The following is a 17,458-nucleotide window of genomic DNA, read 5'->3' as shown; positions in this document are numbered from 1 at the left end:
CCCAGAGCTGGAAAGGCCCACACAGGCCAAGGTATCTGAGCAAGGTGGCAAAGGTCTGTTCTATGGGCCACCCAGAGTCTTGTAGCTGCGCATCTGACTATGACCCTTAGTGTCTTTCAGCCAAAAGGATTTGTATGATATAGAGGTTTTGTTGGTATGGGTTATGAGTCTACAGTGAGCGGCACACTCCCGATGTTGGAGTAGGCACCATAAATAAATTGATAGTGTGCCAAGAAAGGAATGCCTCAGGGGTATTTTATTGCTTACACACACACACACACACACACACACACACTCACTTATGCACACATAAGGTGCCCATTGTATATTGATACAACTTAGGATACTTTATCATATTGCACTTTACAGTTCTACCTCTAATCAAGATATTTCAGTTATATCTCTGTCATATATATACACTGAAGTCATTATCCTTGCTAAATTATGTTGGGAAGCTTCAGCCATTGAGCAACTATATTTCTGAGAATTACAGATTGTAGTTACCCATGCTTCTTATACCTATGAGGTTAGTCAGACATGGATATTTGGTCTTCAAACACTTCAAAGACCTGCAGAATATGGCATTTAAATGTCTTAATAGTAGTACTCCACCCTCACTCAAGCACACTTAGGTGTACACACACAGTGTGTGTGTGTGTGTGTGTGTGTGTGTGTGTGTGTGTCTGCAGGCATACATGCATCAGCAGCTTCTCACAGTTGTCCCTCCCTGTGATAGAAGAGACTTCACAGCAGGCCACGTGAGAAGCTTCAGGGAGTCCTGCTCTCTGGATCATCCCCAGAAATGCCCATTTAATTGCTCTAAAGAGTAAGGGAAGGAGCTAGAGAGATGGCTCAGCAGTTAAAAGTTCTATTGTTCTTGCAGAGGACCAGAGTTCAGTTCCCAGCATCCACATGGGGCAGCTTAGAACTGTGTAACTCCAGCTCCAGGGGATCTGACACCCTCTTCTGGTCCCTGCAGATACCAGTATATACACACATATACACATCAGTAAAAATAAAAGCAAATCTTAGAAAAACAAAACTTTGAAGAGTAATGTAAGCACCCAGGAGTATCTCACATGGACTAATTACTTGTTAAAAAACAAACAAACAAATAATAAAAGCTGGGCATGATGATATGCTCATCTTTAGTCCCAGCACTCAGGGGGTAAAGGCAGGTGAATCCCTTTAGTTAGAGGCCAACTTGGTAACATATTGAGTCCCAGCCCAGTCAGGGCTACATAGGAGACCCTGTCTCAAAATAATGACAACAAAAATAAAACAGAAAAACCACTGAGACACTGCAGTACTAGACCACCAGGCCTCTTTGAGAGTCTGGCTCAGTCTGTGAATTACTGGACACTTTTTCCATTTTTAAATGATACGCACTGTTTATTTTGTGTGCACATGGGGGAGAAGGCAGCTGACACATATCCAGAGACAGCTTTCTCTCTTTCCTTTCACTGTGTGGGTCTCAAGGGTTAAAAGCAGGTCACCAAGCTTGGTGGCACTGAGCCGTCTTGAAGACACCTGCTTGGAACACTTTTTAACAAGGTTTCAGGTGAGGTTCATCAGTTTGCAAACTGAGAATCGTCACCTTGTGGAGGATATGTATGTAAGAAGCTAATAAAGGTAGACTCCTCTGGTGGATTAAGGGTAGGGGAGAAGCTGTGTCAAGGAGACAGCCTCAGGAAAGCCCTGAGAGACCCTCACTGAGGAACATAGTATTAAAACAAAAGCAAATCAGCTTTGTCACAGGTCAAGTCCAATGCATTACCAGAAATGCCTAAAATACATCCTGTAAGGGGTTGGCAGGGCTTCTGCCTAGTGTAGACATGTACCACACTCCACTAGTACTGTCTGTTGTGCCCTTCTGTAGAAGGCATGGGCGTGTTTGCCAAACAGATGTCACCCTTCATGAGAACTCATCCACATTCCAGGCCCAATGGTATAACTTTAGAAGTGTCATTAGTGTGTGGTGGAGAGAAGGCCCCAGGTCTCTGGTGAAATGGGAGTTACAAATCCCCTTGCCCTTCCCTGGTCTTCCCCTGTGTCCCCCAGCCCTTCTTATCTCTGCTTAGTGAAGAGGCTCTTGAAGGCATTATTGTAGTTCTTATTAAAGGCTGTGTAAATCAAGGGGTTGAAGAAGGAGTTGGAATACCCAAGCCACAGGAATATGCTTTTCCAGATGGGTGGCAGGCTACAGGCACAGAGTGGGCTGATGAGCTCTGTCAGGAAGAAGGGGATCCAACACAGCACAAACACACCGATCAAGATCCCCACCATCATGGCCGCTCGCTTCTCCTTCTGCTCCCGCCATGAGTCTCCGCTTGTCTGGAAGGTCACTGTAGCTCGGCCACGTGCTGTGAATACCATCTCAGCCTCCTCAGGCACCTCCTTTGCCTAGGAACAAAAGAAATATGGAATTAAAATAGCAGAACAAGGGGAAAAGCTGAGCAGAAAAAAAAGTCAGCTATTCTCAGTTCTGTCAGAAAAGTGAGGTCACAAGGCTCAGATGCTGTTTCCAAGATAGAAACCAGTGAGTACGGAGACTGAGGGGAATAGGCATGAATAAACAGGGACAAGTAGACAGGCAGAAAATTGTAAGGTGACTGACAAGGTGCTGCAAGTGCGGATACATCTGAGTGCTAAAAGCTCCAGATGTAGCTGGGCAAAAAAGGTTGTGCTTTCTGTGCAAGATGAGGATCTGAGTTCAACCCCCAGAACCCATCCAAAACTTCCAGACTTGGTGACAAAAGCTTATAATGGGGAGTGCTGGAGAGATGGGGACAGGAGGACCTCTGGGGGCTCACTGACCACTCAGTCTAGACGACGTACTGTGAGCTCCAGGGTCAGTGAGAGACACTGTTTCAAAACACCAAGGTGAACAGGTCTAGGGAGATGGCCCAGCAGTTCAGAGCACCGGCTAGTACTGTCATGAAAACTGCAGTTTGAATCCCAGAATCCTTTGTATGTCTGCAACTTCAGGTGTGAGGGGGTAGAGACAGGAGGATTGCTGAGCTTTCCGACTTCCAGCCTAGCTGAGAAAATATAAGATCCAGGTTCAGGGAGAGACCCTTCCTCAAAGGAATAGGCAGAGAGTACTAGAGGAGGGCACCTGCTGCCCTCATTTTGTGTGTGTGTGTGTGTGTTTAGTTTTTTTATTTTTAGAAACACTCCTATTACATATCCATCCCCCATTCCCTCTCCCTCCCATCTCCCCATGCTTATCACTGACCTCCCAACCCACCCACCACCCACTCCCCAGGGATAGTGAGACCCTCCACGGGGGATCACCAAAGTCCATCACATCATTTCGGGGAGGACCCAGGCCCTCACTTCCATATCTGGACTGCAATAGTATCCCTCCATAGGGAATGGGCTCCCAAAGTCCATTTGTGACCTAGGAACAAACCCTGGCTCCACTGTTAGAGGTTCCATAGACTGCCTTGGCCTCCTATCTGGTACCCACATTCAGAATGCTTGCTTTGGTCCAATGCTGGTTCCCCTGCTTTACAACTAGGGTCTCCGTGCTCTCATTAGGTCAGGTCAACTGTTTCTGAGAGTATCTCTGTTTTGGTTCATTTGCTCATCTCTCCTCCCTCTCCATAACTGGATTCCGGGAGTATGGCTCAGTGCATAGCTATGGGTGCCTGTTTCTGCTTTGATCAGCTACTGAGTCAAGGCTCTAGGAATGGTAACCAAGGTAGTCATCAATGTCATTATAGGGGAAGGGCATCAAAGGCAGCCTCTCTACCACTGCTTAGATTCTTAGTTGGGGTTATCCCTGTGGATCCCCTACCATTTCCTCCAAACCTGTACTGGCTCCCTCTATCAAGGCATCTCCTTTCTTGTCCTCTTCTATTCCTCCCATCTCAGTCCTCCTGTTCTCCTTCCCCTTCCTCCCCTTCTCTTCTTTCCATGTCTCTCCTCCTGTCCCTGTGCTCCCAATTTGCTCAGGGGTTCTTGTCTCCCTTCCCTTCTTCAGGAGACCATGAGTTTTTCTCTTGGGGTCCTCCTTGTTTTCTAGAACTTCTGGTGGTGTGGATTATAATCTGGTAATCCTTTTCTCTATGCCTAAAAAGCATATATGAGTGAGTACATACCATGTTTGTCTTTTTGTGACTGGGTTACCTCACTCAGGATGGTTTCTTCTAGTTCCATCCATTTGCCTGAGAATTTCAAGATTCAATTGTTTTTTTCTGCTGAGTAGTAGTACTCCATTGTGTAAATGTACCATATTTTCTCTAGCCATTCTTCAGGTGAAGGGCATCTAGGTTGTTGCCAGATTCTGGCTATTACAAGCAATGCTGCTACAAACATAGTTGAACAGATGTCCTTGTTGTATGAATGTGCATTCTTTGGGTATATGCCCAGGAGAGGAATTGTGGGATCTTGAGGTAGACTCCCATTTTCCTGAGAAACTGCCATACTGATTTCCAGAGTGGTCGTACAAGTTTGTACTCCCACCAGCAATGGAGGAGTGTTCCTCTTTCTCCACATCCTCTCCAGCATAGACTATCATTGGTGTTTTTGATTTTAGCCATTCTGGCCTGTGTAAGATGATATCCCAGAGTTGTTTTGATTTGCATTTCCCTAATGGCTAAGGATATTGAGCACTTTCTTATGTGTCTTTCAGCCATTTTAGATTCCTCTATTGAGAATTCTCTATTTAGTTCTCTACCACACTTTTTAATTAGATTATTTGGTGTTTTGGTGGCTAGCTTCTTGAGTTCATTGTATATTTTGGAAACCAGCCCTCTATCAGATATGGGGTTGGAGAAGATCTTTTCCCATTCTGTGGGCTACCGTTTTGTCTTGCTGACTGTGTCCTTTGCCTTACAGAAGCTTCTCAGTTTCAGGAGGTCCCATTTATTAATTGTCAATCTCAGTGTCTGTGCTACTGGTGTTATGTTCAGGAAGCAGTCTCCTGTACCAATTCATTCGAGGGTACCACCTACTTTCTCTTCTAAGAGTTTCAGTGTGGCTGGATTTATGTTGAGGTCTTTGATCCATTTGGACTTAAGTTTTGTGTATGACAATAGACATGGATCTATCTGCTGTCTTCTACATGCCAGCATCCAGTTATGACAGCAGCATTTGTTGAAGATGCTTTCTTTTTTCCGTTGTATAACTTTAGCTTCTTTGCCAAAAACCAGGTGTGGGGGTTAATATCAGGATGTTCAATTCCATTCCATTGGTCTACTTGTCTGTTTTTGTGCCAATTCCAAGCTGTTTTCAGGACTATGGCTCTATAATAGAGCTTAAAGTTAGGGATGGTGATGTCTCTGGAAGTTCCTTTATTGTATAGGGTTGTGGCTATACTAGGTTTTTTGTTTTTCCATATAAAGTTGAGTATAGTTCTTTCAAGATCTGTGAAGAATTGCATTGGTATTTTTGATGGGGATTGCACTGAATCTGTAAATTGCTTTGGCAAGATGGCCATTTTTACTACATTGATCATACCTATCCAAGAGCATGGAAGATCTTTCAATTTTCTGGTGTCTTCTTTAATTTCTTTCTTTAAGGTCTCAAAGTTATTACTGTACAGGTCTTTCACTTGTTTGATTGCCATTACTGCAAGATATTTTGTGCTCTTTGTGGCTATTGTAAAGGGTGATATTTCTCTAATTTCTTCCATCTTGCTTTTATACCCAGGCATAGGTATACATACTCTCACACAGACATAGACATAGTTTAAAGAAACAAGGTGGAAAGTAACTAAGGAAGATGACTAACATCAACCTTTGGCCTCCACACATACGTCGACCCACACACACTAGCACACCACTTCACTCAGGGAAGGACATGGGCAGCAAAGGTATAGACTTCTATAAGTTTGTACCTTCAGAAATTCTGTCCTGTCCATGAAACAAATAGTGTGAGGGGATCTTTTTGTTACCACAGGTGATAGGGAGATCTGTTTCAAAACCCATCAGATCATTTTATTGTTCCGAACAAGGCTTAGCATCAGGAGAAATTAATTAGCCAGAGTCTAATCTACCTTGGAGAAATAAGCATTAAACTCAAACACCCTTTAACCACCCAGTCCCACCCGAGGAGAGGCAAGACAAGCAAGCGTGTGTCGAGGGCACCAACCCTCAACGAGTCTTATGCGGGCTCTGGAGACTGACCCTCATGCTTGCACAGTGTCCCAGTTTGCTTTTTGATAAAACATTCTTACCAAGAGCAACTTCAGGAGGAAATGATTTGTTTAGTTTACACTTCCAGGTTGAGTGTCACAGAGGGATGAGGATCACTGATACAGCCCAGGCCCACTCACCCAGGGACAGGGTTGCTCACGGTCCTCTGGGAGTTCCAACCTCCAATGTCAATCACTGATTGAGACAGTCTCTCCCAGGAATGACCACAGACCACTGAGACTGAGGCGTTTCTGTGCATACCTGCACACACATACACATAGTCACAGAGAGACATCATCCACATGCATATAAATAAATCCTTTTAAAAACATAGTATAGCCAGCCATTGGTGGCACATGCCTTTAATCCCAGCACTTAGGAGACAGAGGTAGGCGGTCTCTGAGTTCGAGGCTAGCCAGGTCTACAGAGAGAATTCTAGGACAGCCAGGGCTACACAGAGAAACCCTGAATCCAAAAATACCAAACCAAAACAACTACAAAGAAGTACTATAAAATTTTAGTAATCAAGAGTATGTGACATTGGCAAAAGAACATATAAATACAGTGGATCAATGGAACATGGAGAGCCCAATAATAAACCTACATATATGTGGTGCGTGGTGGTTAAATTGTCCACCTGATGCAATCCACAATCACTTGGATAATCTCAATGAGGGATTGGCCTTTGGACATTTCTGTGAGTGATTGTCTTAACTGCATTAGTTGGCATGGGAAGACCCAGCCCACTTTAGGCAATAGCATTCCTTAGGTTTGAGTCCTAGACCATGTAAGAGCAGAGAAAGTGGACTGAACAGTAGTAAGCATGCATTCATTCATTTCTCTCTGCTCTTGAGTGTGGATGTGATGTGACCAGCTTTAAGTTTCTGTTGTCTTGATTTCTCACTATGATGGACTAGAACCTAGAAGTAAGACTAAAATAGGGGAGGTGTGCTACATTGAATGCGTGGCAGGATTTTTGCTAACACCAATAGAGCTTGCCTCGATGACTGGAGTTGATAGTGGTCACTGGCACATACATAAAAAAAATAAAAATAAATTTAAAACAATAAAAAAAGAAAAAAGAAAAAAACAAAGACTAAAATAAGCCTTTTTTTCTCCCTATGTTGTTTTTTTTTGGTCAGGGGATTTTATCAAAGCAGTAGAAATGAAGTTAGGGCATATGGTCAGCTGATCTTTGACAAGGGAACAAACGTAATAAAATGGGTAAAAAATGTTTTCAACAACTGAGGCTACAACTAACATCCACTTAGACCTAACACCTTCACAGAACATACTACAAAATATATCAAAGGGTAAATATAAATTCCTAGGAAATACTGTAGGAGGAAATCCAGGTAAGCAAGCTCTGCGTTCATTGAGAGTCCCTGTCTCAATATGTAAGGTGAAGAAGGATCAAACAAGTTACCCAGTATCAACCTCAGGCCTTTACATGTACACACATGTGCCGCCTACACACACATTTGTGACTCACATTTGCAGACAGACACACACACACACACACATGTGCAAAAAAAGGAATGTAAAACAGTCTATTTAAAATAGGCAAAAAAACTTTAACAAATACATCACTAAAAATATCATAGTTCTACATATCTTGGGCTGGCAACGTGGCACAGTGGGTAAAGATACTCAATGCCAAGTATTTGAATTTGATGCCCAAGACCCACAAGGTAGTGAGAACAGACAATAGAAAGTTCCTCTCCAGCACACACATGTGTACACCATAAATAGATAGGTAGGTGAATTTTAAAGAAAATGCACATCATTAAAAATACAAAAATATGCTACACCTCATGGCAGCAGATAAACAGAAATCAAAGCAGCAATGGGGTATCACTGGACATCTATTAAAACGGCTGGAGAGTGCAGATGGCATAGCGCAGCTGGTAGAGTGCTTGCCTAGCGTGCACTAAGCCCTTTGTTCCATCCCAGGACCACATAAAACAGCACAAACCTGCATTCCCAGCACTCAGGAGGTGGAGGCTGAAGGACCAGTTATCCTCAACTACATAGTGAGTTTGAGGTCTGCCTGGAACACTTGAGACTCTGTCTCACAAAATAAAATAATGGAGCACCGATGGCGAGGGCCCACATAAGTGTGCATCTCACCCTGCATCAAAGGGGTTCTTTCTGCTGCAGCAGAACTAGTCAAAATGCGAGTGCTCAATCCCAACTGAGAGACCTACAACACAACTCATCCTCACTAAGACTCGGGGAACACTGACGAAAAGAGGGTGGGAAGACTGTAAGAGCAGAGGACCAGGAAATCTGCTGTGAGACTATGTCTTTTGGCTAGGACAGGGAAGTCTGAGCCATAGAACGTCAACCTAAAGAACCTGGATATGGTTCAGTGGTTAGAACACTTGATTCTTAGCAGCACTCATGTCACACAGCTCACAATTACCTGTAACTCCATCTACAGGGGATGTGAAACCTTCTCTGGCCTCTGTGCACACCTGTACACACATACACACAGTCACAGAGAGACATCATCCGCATAAATATAAATAAATCCTTTTATTTTTTGTTTTTTTGAGACAGGGTTTCTCTGTATTATTTTGGAGGCTATCCTGGAAATCTCTGCAAGAGGAGCCTTTTCCTGTGTCAGTGTACACCCCAGCATCCTCTCCACCTGTCACCTGAGGAGAGACTGTGGAGGGGCAAATAATTCCAGCAGTAAAACAGTCTCTGGGGGGTTAGAGGGATAGCTCACTTGGTACAGGTCATGCCTTGGGAGTGAGAGCCCCCAAACTCAAGTCTTAAAAGAAGGAAAGAGTCGGACATTGGTCGTTCACGCCTTTAATCCCAGCACTCGGGAGGCAGAGGCAGGCGGATCTCAGTGAGTTTGAGGCCAGCCTAGTCTACAGAGTGAGTTCCAGGACAGCCTCCAAAACAATACTGAGAAACCCTGTCTTGAAAAACAAAAACAAAAACAAAAAAAAAGGAAAGAAAATAGAAAGACAAGCTGGGCAGTGGAGCAGGGGAGGTGCATGTCTTTAATCCCAGCACTCAGGAGGCAGAGGCGGGCTAATCTCTGTGAGATCAAGTCAGTCTGGTCTACAAAGCAAGTTCCAGGACAGCCAGGGCTGCATAGAGAGAACCCGTCTCAAAATAAATGAAAAATAACTAAATAAGTAAATGAATAATGAATAAACATATTAACCATCTTGTGTTATTAAATATTTTTTCTGTTTTTTTTTCTGACCAGATATCTTACAAAAAGCAATTTAAGGGGTGAAGTTTTTTGCTCTTACAATTCTCAGACGCAATCTGTCATGGAGGGGAAGTCATTATAGCAAGAGTAGGAGGTATCTGGTCACATTGCATTCTCAGTTCGAAAGGGAGGAAAATAGGGCTGGGAAATCAAGGGTCATTCTAGGCAACTCATTTCTTCAAGGGAGGCTCTGTCTCTTAAAGACTTCATGGCCTTCCCAAGCAGCATCCCCCGCTGGAAGCCAGGTACTCAAACACATAGAAGACACTTCACATTCAAACCACGACAGAGATAATACCATGCATTGCAGAAGCCAAGGCCCAGAGTGGAGGTGGACTTTCCCATGGCCCTACCTCTAAAGAGTAACTCAGTAGATCGCCAATTAATAAATGGGACCTCCTGAAACTGAGAAGCTTCTGTAAGGCAAAGGACACAGTCAGGAAGACAAAACGGCAGCCCACAGATTGGGAAAAGATATTCATTCACCAACCCCACATCTGACAGAGGACTGATTTCCAAAATATACAAAGAACCCAAGAAGCTAGCCACCAAAATACCAAATAATCCAACTAAAAAGTGTGATAGAGAACTTGTTGGGGAAGTCTTATGTCAATAAAGCACTGTTGAGCCAATAGGAATCTAGATAGGTGGGACTAGGAGTCCAGGAGGACTCTGGGAAGGAGAAACACAGGAGTCGAGATGTAACGCCATGGGGTAGGAAGCCCAGAAACTTCTCCGGTAAGAGACATACGTAGATTAACAATTATGGGGTAATTACATAAGTCAGAGCTAGCCAGTAAGAAACAAGCAAGGCCAACAGCTTCATAATTAATATAGCCTCCTGTGTGTTTATTTGGGACTGATGCGGCTCTAGAACCAGGCTGGCGGGAAGGTTTCACTCAAGAAAAAGGCTTCTCTTTACAAGAACTAAATAGAGAATTCTCAATAGAGGAATCTAAAATGGCTCACACACTTAAGAAAGTGCTCAATATCCTTAGCCATCAAAATGCAAATCAAAACAACTCTGAGATACCACCTTGCTCCTGTCAGAATGGCTAAAATCAAAAACACCAATGAAAGTTTATGCTGGAGAGGATGTGGAGAAATGGGAACACTCCTCCACTGTTGGTGGGAATGCAAACTCCTACAGCCACTTTGGAAATCAGTATGGTGGTTCCTCAGGAAAATGGGACTCAGTCTACCACAAGATTCAGAAATTCTACTCTTAGGCATATACCCAAGAGATGCACATTCATACAACAAGGATGTCTGTTCCACTATGTTCATAGCAGCATTATTTGTAATAACCAGATCCTGGAAGCAACCTAGACTCTGATTGACTGAAGAGTGGATAGAGAATATGTGGTACATTTACACAATGGAGTACTACTCAGCGGGAAAGAACAATGGAATCTTGAATTCACAGACAAACGGATGGAACTAGAAGAAATCATCCTGAGTGAGGTAACCCAGTCACAAAAAGACAAACATGGTATGTACTCACTCATATATGGATTCTAGACATAGAGCAAAGGATTACCAGTCTACAGTCCACACCACCAGAAAAGCTAGGAAACAAGAAGGACCCTCCCGGAGAAAGGGAAATAGACAAGATCTCCTGAGCTAATTGGGAGCAGTGTGGGAGGGGAGAAGGAGTTAGGAGAAAGAGAAGGGGAGAAGAGGAGGGAAGAAGAGGACATGAGGGAGTCAGGGGAAGAATAGAGGAGAACAAGAAAAGAGATACCATAATAGAGGGAGCCATTTTAAGTTTAAAGCAAAATCTGGCACTAGGGAAATGTCCAGAAATCTACAAGGTTGACCCCAACTAACAATATAAGCAATAGTGAGAGGCTACCTTAAATGCCCTTCCCCGATAATGAGATTGATGACTACTTTATATGCCATGCTAGAGTCTTCATCCAGTAGCTGATGGAAGCAGAAGCAGACACCCACAGCTAAACACTGAGCTGAATTCCTGAAATCCAGTTGCAGAGAGGGAGGAGTGATGAGCATAGGGGTCAAGACCAGGCTGGAGAAACCCACAGAAACAGCTGACCTGAACAAGGTGGAGCTCATGGACCCCAGACTGATAGCTGGGAAACCAGCATAGGACTGATTCAGACCCCCTGAACATGGGTGTCAGTTAGGAGGCCTGAGCAATCTATGGGGCCTCTGGTAGTGGATCAGTATTTATCCCCAGTATATGAATGGTAGCCCATTCCACACAGAGGGATACTCTCTCAGCCTAGACACAAGGGGGAGTGCTTAGACCCTGCCCCAAATGTTAAGACAGACTCTGAAGATCCTCCATGGAAGGCCTCACCCTCCCTGGGGAGCAGAAGGGGTATGGGATAGGAGGTCGGTGGGGGGCATAGGAGGAGGGGAGAGAGAGGGAACTGGGATTGACATGTAAAATAGCTTGTTTCTAATTTAATTTTTTAAAAAAGATTACCAAAAAAATTAAATAAATAAAGAGTAACTCAGTACAATTCTGGCCCTGCCTTCTGGAGTTCTTTCTCCCCATCAAGGGCTGCTTCTGATTGGTCAGCCAGCTGTCCTTCCCCCCTCTTCACATCACCTTTCTAAACAGGATGTGTCTGAAGAGAACAGAAAGGGCCAGGGATAGTGCTAAGTGATAGTGCGAGGTCCCCAGTTTGATCGCCAGCAACGCAACCAAACCAAAGTAAATAAAGAAATAAACAAACCTGTTTCTTCTACCAAAATGAAGAGTAAAATCAGACTTGGCAGGCCTTCCAGGCGTCCATTCCACCGTGATTTTCCTAGGTGCAGAACTGATGGATGTAGCTATTAAAAGTCAGCCCTACTCCTCCAATCAGATGGAGAAGCCATGATCACCCTAGGCATTTCCGAGGGACCTTTCAAAGAGCATCATTAATTCTGAGTAAAGCTCTCCCTTCCAACATTTTCCAATTATAGACTTGACATTCCTGTTTTGTGTTAAAAAAATCCTCTGCCATTAAAACGAAAAAGAATTTACTTTTAAAAGCGCACGCACTTAGGAAAGTAAAACAAACTACAGCAGCCTTTCCTAGCTCAAGCTCTCTTTAACTTTGATCCCTTTCTTGGTCCACACATTGTGTGTGTGTGTGTGTGTGTGTGTGTGTGTGTGTGTGTGTGTACATGGGTATACATGCATGTGTGTGGAGTCCAGAGTTCTGTGACATTAGATGTTTTCCTCAATTGTTTTCCGTCAGGTTTTTTTTTTTTGAAGTTACTTTGAACCTGCAGCTCCACTGATTCAGCTAAACTGGTGGGCTGTTAAGACATCCTTTCCTCTACCCCTTCTGGCACCCACTATGAGCCAGTACTATATAGATATTTTTTCATTCTTCAGTTCGAGGGATCCTCACCGGGAGCATTATACAATACAGTAGCACCTAAGGCTGGGGATGTGGGTAGAATGCTTGCCCAACACATACAAAGCTGAAGGCTTCATTCCCACATCTCTATAAACTAGGGGTGATAGTGCCTGCCTCTAATTCCAGCTCCTGGGAGGTGAGGGGAGAAAGATGGGTAGTTCAACGCCACCCTCAGCTACTCAGGAAGTTACAGGTCAACTTGCAACGCCTGAGTCCCTGCCTTCAAAAATTAAATTAAAGTAACAACTAACTTGTTTAAAGTTGAGAAAAATGAGGCACAAGGGTATTATTAAGCAATGGTTGTCTGGAGTTGGAACTGCAACCCAGTTTCTCTCCTCCGGATCTCCAAGGGACATTACTGGGGTTGGTCTAAACAAAGGAGAATGGAGATGGATTTGTTGTTGTTGTTGTTTTAAAACACACACACACATACAGAGAGAGAAAAAAGAGTCTGGGAAGTGGCTTCTAGAGTTTTGGAATATGGTCACTGGACTCTGAAGGGTCTTGATTCAGTGGCAGAAAAGAGTGAAAGCTACAGGAATTTCACATATATTAAGGTGAATGACATCCCACTACCGTCCAGAACAGTCAGTCTAGCAGGGATCAAGAAGTTGGTAGCTTCAAACCTGCCATGGACAGAATGAAGAGTGCTGACAAGTGAATGAACACGCGCGCGTGTGTGTGTGTGTGTGTGTGTGTGTGTGTGTGTGTGTGTGTGTGTGTGAGAGAGAGAGAGAGAGAGAGACAGAGAGACAGAGAGACAGAACAGAGAGAAAGGGAGAGACATATACAGAGAGAGACAGACAGACAGAGAGAGAGAGAGAGAGAGAGAGAGAGAGAGAGAGAGAGAGAGAGAGAGAGAGAGAGAGAGATTCTTTGCAAGTGCAGTGCAGTCCATGTGGACAAGTCTCAGGGATGGAACTCAGGCTGTCAGGCCTGGCGGAAAGAGCCTTTACCAGATAAGACATCCTGCCTGCCTGAGCCCAGATAATTAGATGTGACTTGCTAACATCAAGAAAGCCAGGAGGCAGGGCTGGGCATTGGTGGCACATGCCTTTAATCCCAGCACTCGGGAGGCAGAGTCAGGCAGATCTCTGTGAGTTTGAGGCCAGCCTAGTCTACAGAGTGAGTTCCAAAACAGCCTCCAAAACAATACAGGGAAACACTGTCTTGAAAAACAAAAAACAAAAAATAAAAAAAGAAAGCTAAGCAGGGGATGGAGCTGAATTAGTACACTGACTTGCCTCCCATGCAAGAAACCCTGAGTTCCACCCTCATCCCAACCCCATTGCATACAGGGAGGTTGGTGGTGCATGCCTGTAATCTTCCACTCTGGTGGTGGAGGCTGGGGGACTAGAAATCCAAGGCTATCCTCACCTACAAAGAAAGTTGAAGTCTAGTCTGGGCTTAACGAGACTCCGCCTCAACACACACACACACACACACACACCACACACACACCTACTTTTGATGTTTTGGAGGCTCCAGCACTAGTCCGAATGTGCAAGTGAAGAAACCATTTTCACAGGTGTGTGTCCCGCAGGTGGTTCGCTAGAAGTACAAGCGATAAGCCACCCCATGTGCTCTTCCAAAGAGCAGATTGCCATCTCCTCTCGCGTTCCCAATATGACAGATTTTCCTCTTATGCCGCAGTAGTCAAGCTCTGTCCCACTCTTCCATTTTCTCTAAATTTCAACCCTCCCAGGGTGTCTCGCCCCCAAATTCCCAACCAACCCCTCTCACCTGCGTGGTGGCGGGCAAGGGTACCACAGCCCTCCGTCTGCGGCCAAAGCGAAACTTGGCTGCTTTGTAAATCTTCCAGTAGACGAAGAGCACCACGGCCAGAGGCAAGTAGAAGGCTCCGCAAGTGGAGAAGACAGCATAGGAGGGCTCCTGGCTCACCTGGCAACGCTGCAGCCGAGCATCATAGGCTTCGCCCCAGCCAAAGAGCAGCGGGGCGAGCGCGATGAGCGCGGACAGTGCCCAGGTGACCCCGATCATGAGCGCAGAAGCCCGGCGCCGGGTGCGCAGCGTGTATTGTAGGTGACGCGTGATGGTCCAGTAGCGGTCCAGGGCGATGGCAGCCACGTTCCAGATGCTGGCCGTGCAGCATAACACGTCAAAGGAGATCCACACGTGGCACAGACTTCTGCCCAGCTGCCAACGTCGTCCAGCCGACAACTCGCTTACCAGGCTCAGTGGCATCACCAGGGCCGCCACAAGCACGTCGGAGACGGCTGTAGAGGCCACCAAGTTATGTGGTACGCGGTGGAAGGTACGGACACGCAGGATGGTAACCAGAACTAGCAGATTCCATAAGAAAGTGGCAGCGATCAGCAAGACCAATAGAGTCACCACGAGCACGGTGAAGATGGAGAAGTGTGGCTCACGGTCAGGCAAGAGGAGCCCACCTGGGGTGCACCCCACGCCCCTGGTGGAACCTGAGCTGTCACTGCAGCTCTCCGGCTCCGAGGTAAAGGCCAAGCCAGGGGTGGCGCCTGAGAGGTTAGAGACTTCCATTGTTCAGGGACTTGGGCTCTTGGGCAGATGTGCGCGTGGTTGCATGGACTGAATGGGTGGCGAAATAGAAGGAGGCGCTTCGTTCCCTGTACCGCAGAGAAGTCTAAATCGCGCCACCCTGGTTCTTTTTCCAAACTGCAGCCTCCCTTTCGCGCTTCTTTTGGCGGCTTTCGTGGGTCCTTTTTTCCAGGTTGGAAAAAAATGAGTGGGATCCCTTAATTCAGCTTTGCCCAGCGCATCAGGATCTCCAGGTCCCTTTGTGGTCTTCAGGGTAACTGGCTGCTGAGGGCTGGGGACCGATGTCTGAGCGCAGGGATGGCTCAGACAGACCTCCCATGGATAGTGGCTGGAACCCAGGGGCCCCTGGTGTGGGCTGAAGTGGGCGGAGGAGGTATGGAGCCTCCACCAATAGGAGCTGTAGCTGTAGCGCTGTCCCAGGCGGGCGGAGAGAATCGTAGCGGCCGCCTCCGCCTCCGGGGAAGGTTTTTAACAATCCTGTCATGATTCTGTAGCCACTACTTCCTCACATGCCTCCTGCGGAATTGGTGGCTCTGTTAGACACTGAAGACATTGGAGTCCCAGCCAAAGGCATTGTGGTTTCTCGAAGCCCCGATTCTACCTGTATCCGGAGCAAGAGTACCAAATATTGCAGTGCGTGAAATAGCGCAGCTTCATCCTGACCGCTAGATTCCCAGCTCCTAGAGAAGGAGGGCTTTTTGAGCACTGGAGTTTATTCCCCTACCCGCTGCGCCTTGTGCAAAACGCTCCAGGCTGAAGCTGTTGACAGAGATCAGGAAGAGGGACGGTTTTCAACCTGCTTGCCAAACCCCTAACTTCCGGTGCTTGCCTGTGTGTGTGGGTGGGGGGGGGCGTCTAATAGTACTATACCACCCTCCTCCAGTTTCAAGCCAGAGGTTTTGTTGTTGAAACTTTAATCTTGTCTTGTAGTGCCCAGGGGAATTGGATTGTCCACTACAGGCAAGCGCCCAGCAGCTACTCTCATCTACTCTTGGAAAAACAAAACAAAAACAAAACACTTGGTGAATTTCTCTTCACCCTCCACCAACACCCCTTCCCAATTTTCATACTTGAAATTATTTTTACATTTTAAATGTGTGTGTGTGAGAGAGAGAGAGAGACAGAGACAGAGACAGAGAGACAGAGACAGAAACAGAAACAGAGAGAATCATGAGGTCCAAGAACAACTAAAGGAACTGTTGTCTCTTTCTACCATGTGGATCCCAGGGATAGAACTCACATCTGTGGAATTCAGATATTTAGACTTGCTGCCAAGCATTTTTACCCAATGAGGCATCTTTCAGGACCCAGTCTCATATTTTATAAAGCGTATCAAGGGCGTTGGTGATGCACATCTTTAATCCCAGCACTCCGGAGGCAGAGGCAGGTGGATCTCTGTGAGTTTTAGGACAGCCTGATCTACATAGTCAGCTCCAGGACAGTCAGTACTACAGAAAAACCCTGCCTGGAAATAAATAAATAGCATTATTTATTGCTACATTATTTATAGTATCATTGTTACTGATCTGTTAGGGACTGAGGAGGGCCAAGCTTGGTGTTAGGAGGAGCTACAGAGTTCTACAAGTTGTTAATGAATCCTCAAGAGGGTGACCTGGAAAGGTGTCCCAGGCTAAAGCAGGAAAAGGGTCTTCCCCCAGCTCCTTCTCTCTCTCTCTCTCTCTCTCTCTCTCTCTCTCTCTCTCTCTCTCTCTCTCTCTCTCTGTGTGTGTGTATGTGTGGTGTATGCATATGTATGTATGTGTGTGGGGTGTGCATAATTCAAAAATTATGTCAGTACACGTTCCTAGTTACATTGGGCCACACAAAGCTGCAGGGTGGACACCAGGTGATCTTGAGGAAACTAATGGGATGAAAAGAATCATTTAAGAGAAATACGTGTGCAATGATACTCTCCCCAGCTTATTGAACAAAGAGCAAGGAAGTTAAAAAGGTAGAAAAATTCTCCTTGCACCAAATTTATGACATGCTTCTATTCTTAGTCCTTGATCCTCTCTCCACATACATTTTTCATGCCCCAAATCAATTTTTTATTTGCCCATTTCCCTTAATATTTTTCATGTTACTATATATTCTCTTTGTAGTTTTTTTTTAAATGTCATACCATTTATCACTTGAAAGACTTTGGGCAACTTAGGGTCTCT

General features: G+C 45.3%; 1 protein-coding gene across 1 annotated transcript; it reads right to left on the bottom strand.

Annotated features, from left to right (window-relative positions):
* Positions 1-958: 958 nt before the first annotated feature.
* On the bottom strand, positions 959-16,009 carry LOC101835411 (5-hydroxytryptamine receptor 5B). The gene is made up of 2 exons (XM_005070309.4): positions 14,502-16,009; positions 959-2,403 (listed from the first exon to the last, which is right to left on the bottom strand). Exons 1-2 carry the CDS (start codon positions 15,276-15,278, stop codon positions 2,068-2,070), a joined length of 1,113 nt encoding a protein of 370 aa, XP_005070366.1. The 5' UTR covers positions 15,279-16,009; the 3' UTR covers positions 959-2,067.
* Positions 16,010-17,458: the final 1,449 nt, after the last annotated feature.

The sequence above is a fragment of the Mesocricetus auratus genome, unplaced genomic scaffold (genome assembly GCF_017639785.1).
Source record: "Mesocricetus auratus isolate SY011 unplaced genomic scaffold, BCM_Maur_2.0 Super-Scaffold_100676, whole genome shotgun sequence".
Classification (NCBI taxonomy): domain Eukaryota; kingdom Metazoa; phylum Chordata; class Mammalia; order Rodentia; family Cricetidae; genus Mesocricetus; species Mesocricetus auratus.
The sequence above is the reverse complement of the archived record's forward strand: the minus strand, read 5'-3'. Positions and strand labels throughout refer to the sequence as shown.